Source organism: Elephantulus edwardii, unplaced genomic scaffold (genome assembly GCF_000299155.1).
Source record: "Elephantulus edwardii isolate Elephantulus edwardi_28Jun2011 unplaced genomic scaffold, EleEdw1.0 scaffold00326, whole genome shotgun sequence".
In the NCBI taxonomy this organism is placed as follows: Eukaryota; Metazoa; Chordata; class Mammalia; order Macroscelidea; family Macroscelididae; genus Elephantulus; species Elephantulus edwardii.
The window spans coordinates 1,734,100-1,745,114 of NW_006400076.1; the positions used below are offsets into that span (position 1 = coordinate 1,734,100).

Consider the following 11,015-nt stretch of genomic DNA (forward strand, 5'->3'; position numbering starts at 1 on the left):
TCATTAAATTCTTCTGTATCTGCCAATTCCTTTCTATACAATGACTCAGTATATTCCTTCCATCTTCTTTTAATACTTCCTGGATCATTCAATATTCTGCCAAAGCATCCTTGATTACAGCAACTCTAGGTTTGAATTTGTTCTTCATTCGAATCCACCAGATGCTCTGCCGGGAAAGGAGGGATAATCTCCTCCTGTACCAGTCAGATCTGATTTGACGGTACACGCACACAAAAATAATAAAATAAAAAAAAAAAAGAATTTGTTCTTCAGTTCCTTGAGCTTAAGAAATGCTGAGCCAATAAAATTGACAAGTCACTGGCAAACTTAACAAAAGAAAAAAAGGGAGAAGACCAGATAACTCAACTAAGAAATAATAGTAGTGACATCACAACAGAACCAGAGGAAATTCAATCAATAATATCAAAATAGTATGAAAAGCTAAACTCTGATAAATTAGAAAACCTAGAGGAAATGGACAAATTCCTTGATACTCATGCCCCACCCAGACTGACCACAACAGATGTAGAACACTTGAACAGACCCATCACAAAAGAAGAAAATGAACAGGTTATGAAAAGACTTCCCCCTAAGAAAAGTCCTGGACCAGATGGCTTCACAGCTGAATTCTACCAAACTTTCAGAGAAGATCCATCATCAATTCTACTTAAAGTATTTGAAAAAATAGAAAGGAAGGAACACTTCGAGAGTCATTTTATGAAGCAAGGATAACCGTAATACCAAAATCAGGCAACGATATAAACAAGAAAGAAAACTACAGACCAATCTCTTTCATGAATCTAGATGCAAAGATTCTTAACAAATCCTAGCCAACAGAATCCAAAAGCACATTAAAAAAAAAAACATCATGACCAAGCGGGATTCCTAACAGGTATGCAAGAATGGTTCAACATAATAAAAACAATTTTGTGTAATTCATCACATTAGCAAAGCAAATAACAAGAACCCTATGATCTTAGCAATTGATGCAGAAAGGACATTTGACAAAACCCAAAAACACCTCTTCCTGATAAAGACACTCAGCAAAACTGGAATAAAAGGAAATTTCCTCAACATAGTGAAAAGTGTGTATGTAAAACCAAAAGCAAATATAATTTTCAATGGAGAAGGACTGAAAGCATTTTCCTTACAAATAGGAACCAGACAAGGATGCCCGCAGTCACCACTTCTATTCAAAATTGTATTAAAGTACTTGCCAGGGCAATATGACAAGAGAACAGGGGGGAAAAGGCATCCAGATTCGCAAAGAGATGGTTAATCTGTCACTATATACAGATATGACAGTGTACACAGAAAACCCCAAGGACTCAACAACAAAAAAATTGTTATTTAGAGGTAGTATATCAATTTAGGAGAGTCGCAGGATATAAGATCAATATCCAAAAGTCAGTAGGATTCCTCTACATTAACAAACAGAACTCAAAGAAGAAAACCAAGAAAGCAATACCATTTACAATAGCCAACCACAAACTGAGATATCTGGAGTGAATCTAACTAGAGACACAAAATACCTGCACAAATAAAACTATAGAACATTTCTGCAAGACACAATAGAAGATCTAAATAAATGGAAAATTCTGCCCTTGTTCTTGGACAGGCAGACTCAACATAGTGAAAATGGTAATTCTACCAAAAGCAATCTACGTGTTAAATGTACCCAATACAGATATCAAATTAATTTTTCAAGATCGAAAGGGAAATTGTCACGTTTATTTGGAGAGGGAAAAAACCATGAATAAGCAAAACACTTCTGGGAAAAAAAAAAAAAGAAGGGGGAGGCATAGCACTCCCTGACTTCAAAAACTAATACATAGTGGTAGCAACAAAAACAGCATGGTACTGGTACAATGACAGGCACACAGACAAATGGAAAAGAACTGAGAACCCAGAAATGGACCCAGCTATCTGTAGTCAATTGATATACAACAAGAAAATACAACCTATTGCATGGGGAAATGACAACCTCTTTAACAAATTGTGCTGGCAAAACTGGACTGCTATCTTCAGAGAACTGCAACAGGATCTACATATCATACCATACCATACACAAAACTCAACTCATGAGACCTGAGAGGAAGGCCCCAAACCATAAATTTCATCTGAGACAAACTCGGAAAAGCTTAGTTGGCCTCATCTATGGTACAAAGAGAAGGCCAAATACGTCCAAAAATGCACAACCTGTAAAGGATAAAATTGATGAATGGAACCTTCTAAAGATTAAATCGCTGTGTGCATCAAAACTATTTTCCAACAGAGTTGAAAGTTAACCTACTGACTGAGGAAAAAAACATATGGCAATAAATCAAAAGTCTACAGAATTACAGGGCCTCCACAAGGAAAAAACTGATCATACAATTACAAAATGCGTAAAAGACATGGAATGAATTTTCACAGAGGAAGATATTCAGATGGCCAATACAGATGAAGAAATACTCAAAATCACTGGCAATGAGATACCATCTCACACCAGTAGCAGTGGCAGAGTTTAACAGGACAGCAAGTAATAAATTTTGGAGTGGATGTGGAGAGCAGGGAGCTCTTATCCACTGTTGGTGGGATTGTAAAATGGTGCAAGCACTCTGGAAGGCAGTTTGGCGTTTCCTTAAAAAGCTGAACGTAGAAATTTCATATTACCCAGCTATTCTACTTTTTGGAATATATCCTAAGAAAATGAGAACTGAGGTGCAAATGGAGATTTGTGCACCAATGTACATAACAGTGTTATTCATCATTGCAAGAACATGTCCGACTACAATCAAATGGACCAAGAAATTATGGTACACCACATGATGGAACACTACACAGCATGCAGGAACAATGATTTTGTAAATCACTAACTAACTTGGGAGGGACTGGAGAGGATTATGCTAAGTGAACTCAGTCCCATAAGGACAAATACTGTATAAGACCGTTACAGTAGAAATAGATAACTAGTAACATGTGTTATGAGGATCTAAAGGTGGGAGCAGAGAGCACAGGGGTGAAGCTGGGAGGGGGGGGCAAGTTGCACAATCTGATGTGTAGAAGGAGCGGTGGGCTTAGGAAATGGGAAAGATAAAGTGTGAAAAAGAATGTATACGGAATTTTTAAGTCAACCAGAAAAAAAAATAGAAGGAAACTATAGTTAAGGAAAAAAAATCAAAGCTAAGACAGTCTGTACTTTAAAACATTAGATATATAAGCTATAGAGACTTAAAATTGCTGTACAAATTAAAAGCATTATTTTAATATGTGCAAAGAGATGGAAACACACTTGATCAGGCCAAAGATAAGTAAACTTGACTGAGCCATCTGGCTGACTTAAAACATTTATATGACGCCATAAAATGAACCATATCAACGCTGGAGAAGTCAGGTCTACAGCCAGAGAATCTTAAAAAACAAACCAAAACAAAAACCAAACTAACCTGTTTCGTTTCTGCTTTGAAATATAGTCATGGCTTCAAGATTTAATGCACACACACCCCTCATGAAAGCTTTTTTCATGGAATCTTCAAATTGTTCTTTTTCATGCTGCATTCTTTGTATCTCTGCTTTTGCATTTTCCAAAGCTCCAGATAACTAAAATAAAGAGAATTTTGAAAAGATGCAAGTGAAAAAGATTTGAGACCCAAGAAATAATTCTAATCTTAAAATACATTTATATCATCAAATAGTAAATAGAGTGGGTTTGCCATGTATGTGAAAAAAAATTTACAAAAAGAAATAACAACAACAACAAAAAGGAATCAGCCACACATACACCTCCCTGCTAGGTGCCTCAATTTAAAAGATTCATCTTACCTACATGATCATCGTACCTCTAGGGTCTCCATCAAAAGTCATTCTTATTCCTAACTATAAAGTCAAGGGTCAACTATATAACAAGTAAAGTCAACTATGTAACAAGGGGAATATTATACCAGTTTTACTACAGGTTGTTTTTTAAAATTATTTAAATTTAAAGGGGTATGTTCTTTCTTAACATAAAACGCATACGTGGCAAAATATACTAAGGCCACAAATTGCTCTTAGCCTTAAGAAAAAAAAAAGACTGCATGAAATCAGGCCTTTTGTTCATGGGGTCACTACGAGTAGTGCTTGACTCAAAGGCAATCAACAACGACAACAACAAATGAAATATTAAGATTTTTTTTCTACTGAATACGATCTACAGAATTTAAAATGAAAAATGATATTAGGTATTAACTTAAAAAGGACATTAAAAAACCCCCTGCATGACATTTTGAAGTATAGAATGTTATTTGTATCAGAAAACGAATTTTTAACATTAGGAAGTTAGTGTTAAAATAATACATAATACTACTAAGGGAGAGTCATGGATAGAACCCCAAGAGTTACTGGCAACAAAGGGAAAAATTATTGCCTACACAATCTACTCACTCAGCATATCTTAAGCTAAAGGAACTGAAGAACAAATTCAAACCTCGAGTTGCTATAATCAAGGATGCTTTCGGCAGAATGTTAAATGATCCAGGAAGTATTAAAAGAAGATGGAAAGAATATACTGAGTCACTGTATCGAAAGGAATTGGCAGACACAGAAGAATTTCATGAAACAACATATGAGCAAGAGCCTATGGTGATGAAAGAAGAAGTTCAGGCTGCTTTGAAAGAAATGGCAAAAAATAAGGCTCCAGGAATAGATGGTATACCAATTGACATATTTCAGTTAACAGATGCTGCCCTGGACGTGCTCACCAAGTTGTGCCAAGAAATCTGGAGAACGACCACTTGGCCAACTGACTGGAAGAGATCGATATTTGTTCCTATCCCAAAGAAAGGTGACCCAACAGAATTTGGAAACTACAGAACAATCACTGATTTCACATGCAAGCAAGATTTTACTGAAGATTATCCAAAAATGACTGGAATAGCACATCAACAGAGAACTACCAGAAGTCCAGGCTGGTTTCAGAAGGGGTCGTGGTACTAGAGATATTGTAGCTGATGTTAGATGGATCTTGGCTGAAAGCAGGGAATACCAGAGGAATGTCTATCTGTGTTTCATTGACTATGCAAAGGCATTTGACTGTGTAGATCATAACAAACTGTGGCTGACTCTGAGAAGAATGGGAATCCCAGAACACTTGATCGTTCTAATGCGAAACTTATACTTGGACCAGGAGGCAGTCGTCACAACAGAGCAAGGGAACACTGCATGGTTCAAAATTGGGAAGGGCGTACGCCAGGGATGCATCCTATCTCCATACCTTTTCAACCTGTATGCAGAACAGATTATCCGGGAGGCTGGGCTCTATGAGGAGAAATGTGGGGTCAAGATTGGTGGACGATTTATCAACAATCTGCGTTATGCAGATGACACAACCCTGCTTGCTGAAACTGAGGAGGACCTGAAGCGCCTGCTGCAGAGTGTCAAGGACTGCAGCCTACAGTATGGATTGAGGCTCAATGTCAAGAAGACAAAGATTCTCACCACTGGACCAATTGGCAGCATCAGGATGGATGGTGAAGAGATTGAGATTGTACACAGCTTTAGTTTGCTTGGCTCCACAGTCAACAGTCTTGGCACCAGCAGCCAGGAAATTAAAAGGCGCATTGCCATGGGAAAGTCTGCTGTTAGGGACCTCTCCAAAGTGCTGAAGAGCAGTGGTGTCTCTCTGGAGACTAAGGTGCGTCTGATACAGGCCATGGTCTTCGCAATCACCTGTTATGCATCAGAGAGTTGGACAATGACCAAGGAGGATAGGAGAATTGATGCCTTTGAGCTGTGGTGCTGGAGAAGAGTATTGAGAATACCATGGACTGCTAGGAAAACAAATAGATTTGTCCTGGAGAGGGTTAAACCGGGTGGCTCCTTGGAGGCAAGGATTCTGAGGCGCCGTCTAACTTACTTTGGACATGTAGTGAGGAGAGACCGGTCCTTAGACAGGGACATCATGCTTGGGAGGGTGGAGGGACGGCGCAGGAGAGGAAGGCCCTCTATGAGGTGGATTGATTCAGTGACTGGGATAATTGGGATGGGAGTGTCACAGACAGTGCGATTGGCACAGGACAGAGCGGAGTTTAGGGCTGTTGTACATAGGGTTGCTATAACAACAACACAATCTAGCATTATCAGTAATAGGAGACAGCAATCTACTAGTGGGTACCCAGGTTGACAGGCAAGATGGACAGGTATGCACAGGTGAATGAGACTACAGCCATTATCATACTGGCATATGATACTTCTACATAGGCATCTGACTGTAAACAGGTCCACTTATACAGCAAGACAAACAAGGGGAAAATGTAGTAAAATGTTTCGGCCAATAAGTAAACATCTAGAGTTCAGGTAGCCTAGTGGTAAGAAGTACAGTCAACTCAAGGGCATGCGGTTTGAATTCACCAGCTACTCTGTGGTAGAAAGATGGGCAGTCTACTCCTGTGTGATTTATAGCCTCTGAAAATCCACTGACAGTCTGGGTCAGCTATGAATCTGTTCTAATCCCATGAGAAACAACAACAACAAACACCTTGAAAGAATGAGTTGTTGAGTTGCTGGGCTTTGGAGTTCATGACCACAGTTGTGGAAGAACACCAAGGTCATTTGGCATAATACAGTTCACAAATACAGTATACAACATCCTCCTTAGGTGAGTAGTGACTGGAGATTTAAGAGCCTGTGAACAGCCTTATCAGGTGTGTATTTTGGTCTTTCCCCACCAGTAGCAAGAAGAAAGAAGAAAAACAAAGTCTAAAAGGATTAATGAATCACATGAGTATCAGTCTTCATGACTCTGAGACCAAAAGAATTAGATGATGTCCAGACACCACTTTGAAAGAGATCATAACAGAAGGTCCTGAAAGAGGAGGAAGAAAATGTGCAATAAAACTAAAAATTAATAAAAAAGACCAGGCTAAAGACAGTGGCTTGTAGAATTCCCAAGACTACGGTCCTTAGATCCTCTTCAATTCTGGAACTACAATCACTCCAGAGACTTAACTATACAATGTTGCTTTTGCATATGCTCAATTTGGAACCGGAGCTGACCCTTCAAGTGGGTTTTCAGAGGCAGTTAATCGCATAGCAGTTCACTGTACATTTTTGAGTCAAACAATAGAGACCTATAAGTTGATTAATAATACCAAGGATGAAAGCACTCAACCATGTAAGACTGAAACGGCCACATTTGGCCAAAGCTAAAGCTCAAAGAGCAAGAATGGCTAGAAAAGGACAAAGGGAAACAGGAAACACAAGGAACAAGTGGGAAGAGTGTTGTAATAATGTGGAGACTGTAATCAATGTCATGAAATAGAAGGTGTATAAATTGTTGAATGGAAAACCAATATGATCTGTAAGTTTTCACTCAAATCACAACAAAAAGTTTTAAACACCCCCTCTGCCTACCTGCCCTGCTCCTTTCAGTATCTGAAATCAAGAGGCCCACTGAAAGTTTCAGTGTGGCTTTTACTTTATTTTGGAACCAAATGTTTTCCTATGGAAATAATGTTAACTTTATTACTAAAAGTCAGTGGGAAAAAGAAATCAATATGTATGAAATTGTTACCAATCTTAAAAGAAGATAGTTTGTAAATTATCATTAAGGAACCATTTCTGGGTTTGATTTTCATTTTTGTCTATGTTAAAGGCAAACTTAAAGTATTATGCCTTACAGGTATTAATATCTATTGGTGGTCTATATTTCCAAAAGACCAAACACAAATTTGGAGGTTAGACCTGTTACGATTTAAAGAAATACACAAGCCTGTAATTTGTCTTATTAATCTTATCCTTTCTAAATGATCTCTTTTAAAGCTCTATTGTAGTGAAAGGTGTTGGAGAAATGGGTTATTCTATCTAATTAAAAATAACAGTGCAATGGGAAAGTCTGCTGTTAGGGACCTCTAAAGTGACCTCTGAAGAGCAACAGTGTGTCTCTGGAGACTAAGGTGCATCTGATACAGGCCATGGTCTTTGCAATCACTTGTTATGCATCAGAGAGCTGAATAATGACCAGGGAGGATAGAAGGAGAATTGATGCTTTTGAGCTTTGGTGTTGGAGAAGAGTGTTGAGGGTATCATGGATTGCTAAGAAAAAAAACTGATTCATCCTGGAGAGGGTTAAACCAGGCTGCTCCTTGGAGGCAAGGATTCTGAGGCTTCGTCTGACATACTTTGGTCATGTTGTAAGGAGAGACCAGTCCCTGGAGAAGGACATCATGCTTGGGAGAGTGGAGGGCACAGGAGGGGAAGGCCCTCTGGGAGGTGGATTGATTCGGTGACTGGGGCAATCAGGATAAGTTTGTCAGAGACAATGAGATTGGCACAGGACAGAGCAGAGTTTAGAGCTGTTGTACATAGGGTTGCTATGATTGCAAGAGACTAGAAAAATGTGACTAAAAAGAGCTTTACCACAGCAACTTTGTTTTCATAATCATTGGAAATCTGGAGACAAACTTCCTCAGCTCTTGCTTGGCACGCCCGTTCCACTACATCCTTCCACTGCTTTTCTATTGTAGAATGCCAGGCTTTCCACACTTTCTTCAGTAAAGTTCTCCGGAAGTACTGGTCAGCTAGTTTATCTTCATAAGCCTAAATGAAAGTAATAGAAAGATAGCCATTTAACGTATATGATGATTTAATCCTGTGTTATTATATTATTCTTGTTTGCAGACAGAACATGCTTAGGGAAGTTAAAGAAGCTGCTGAGGTCACATGAACAGCAAACATAAAGCCACGCTTAATCTGGTTCTAGAACCTGAGCCCTTAGCCATTACATGATTACTTCATGTAAGTATAGAGAAATCAAACACAAAATGAAATAAAATCACATGTCACCAGAGCTGAGTGTCCTAGCCTTTCAGTAATCAACATCAGGAGAGTAACATAGAGAAGGGAAAATAAAAAAAGGTGGTGGTTCCAGATTAAGATAACTTTTCTTTGGTTTCTTGGCCACCATCCTAATCAAGATTAACTTACATATCTTACCATCATATGGTGCCAAAGGGATCCAAATAAAAACACAGGCTATTTTTCTTTGATTAATGAAATGAAATTATTTCAAAGTAGTAGTTTCTTTTACAACTTTCTTAAATTTGAAATGTTAGTAAAAAAGTGACGGCAGTTTCAACTATTATGGCTAAAAAGAAATATGTATTCTCATTATGCTACTTAATAAATTACTTCAAAATTAGAATATAAACAATCTTTTTTAAACTGTTCCTTTAATATTACTGGTGTAATGGAATATTTAAATATATATACCAATAGCTAAAGTCCAAGAGGAGGAAACTGATATTTTTTACCAATTTTTGCAGCCTGAAATTGACCAAATCCATAATCAAGATGCATTAATGATGACCTGGGACTTGAACGCAAAAGGCATAAAGAATGAAGACGGAATGGCTTTTGGAAAGTACAAACTTGGTGACAGAAATGAGATTGAAAATTCAATGACTGATGTTTGTACATTCAATTATTTACTCATTGCAAATACATTTTTACAAAAACACAAACGGTGACTTTACACATGAACCTCACCAGAAAGAGTCTAAAGGAATCAGACTGACTATATCTGTGAACAGCACAGTTGGAGAAACCCAGTATGAGCAGTCAAAACCAGGCCCAGTGCTGACTGTGGAACAGATAATCAATTACTCATGTGCAAGTTCAAGCTGAGGCTGAAGAAAATTCAAACAAGTCCATGAGAACCAAAGTACGATTCTGAGTTTATCTCACTGGTTTTTAAAAATAATCTTAAGAATAGGATTGAAGCAATGAACACCAATGATTGAGGACCGGATGAGTTGTTGGATGACATCAAGGATATCATCCATGAAGTCAGTGAAAGGTAACTACAAAAACAGAAAGACAAAAACCAAAACGGATGTCAGAAGGGATTCTGAAAATTACATTAGAGTGTTGAGAAGCCAAAAAAAAAAAAAAAAAGAAGGGAGCGATATTGAATTAAAATAGCTGAACAGAAATTTCAAAGGGTAGCTCGAGAAGACAAAGCAAAGTATTATAATGGAATACACAGAATACTGGAACTGGAAAATAAAAAGAGAAGAACTCGCTCAGCATTTCTCAAGCTGAAAGAAATGAAAAACAAATTCGAACCTTGAGTTGCAATAGCAAAGGATGCTATGGACAAAATCTTCAGTAATCCAGGAAGCATCAGAAAGAAGATGGAGGGAATACACAGAATCACTGTACCAAAAAGAATTGGCTGACATTGAAATATTTCAGGAAACATCATATGATCAAGAGTCAATGGTAAGTAAGACTTGTGGCATGAGATGGGAAAGATTGGAGCAAGACCCTGGTGAGTGTGAGACCTTGGTGACGGTGGTGGAGGGACTGTGGAAATATTTTTTTTTTAAAGAGTCAATGGAAATGAAGGAAGAAATTCAACTGTACTGAAGGCAATAATAAGGCCCCAGTAATTTATGGGACACCAACTGACATGTTTCAACTAACAGATACAGCCCTGAAAATGTTCACTAATCTGTGTCAGGATATTTGGAGGACAGCTGACTGGATGGCTGACTGGAAGAGATCCATATTTGCTCTCATTCAAAAGAAAAGTTATCCAATAGAACATGGAAATTATTGACCAATATAATTAATATCACATGTAAGTAAAATGCTGCATCACTCAAAACCAGCTACGACAATAGCACATAGACAGAGAAAACTGCCAGAAGTTCCAGGTGGATTTAGAAGAGGCCATAGTACCAGGAATATCAATGCAGATGCCAGATGGCTCCTCCTGAAAGCAAAGAACATTGGAAGAATGTTTGTGTTTTGTTGACTACACAAAGGCATTAGACTATGGATCATAACAAATTATGGTTAACAGTTTGAAGATTGGAATCTCAGAACATTCAATTGCGCTCATGAGAAACCTATACCTAGACCAAGAGGCGGTTGTGTAAACAGAGCAAGGGAACACTGTTGTTGTTATGTGCCGTCGAGTCGCTTGCGACTCATAGCGACCCTATGTACAACAGCCCTAAACTCCGCTCTGTCCTGTGCCAATCACACTGTCT

The 11,015-nt window shown here is 38.2% G+C and overlaps 1 protein-coding gene across 1 annotated transcript in view; it reads right to left on the reverse strand.

Moving 5' to 3' along the window:
* The window catches only part of POC5 (POC5 centriolar protein), a gene marked incomplete at its 5' end in the record, with an annotated part of 72,484 nt that overhangs the window by 23,969 nt on the left and 37,500 nt on the right, over positions 1-11,015 (reverse strand). Inside the window, 2 exons of the mRNA XM_006901434.1 lie at positions 3,429-3,582; positions 8,377-8,556. Coding sequence (XP_006901496.1) covers positions 3,429-3,582; positions 8,377-8,556 — 334 coding nt within the window. The remainder of the gene's footprint in view (positions 1-3,428; positions 3,583-8,376; positions 8,557-11,015) is intronic.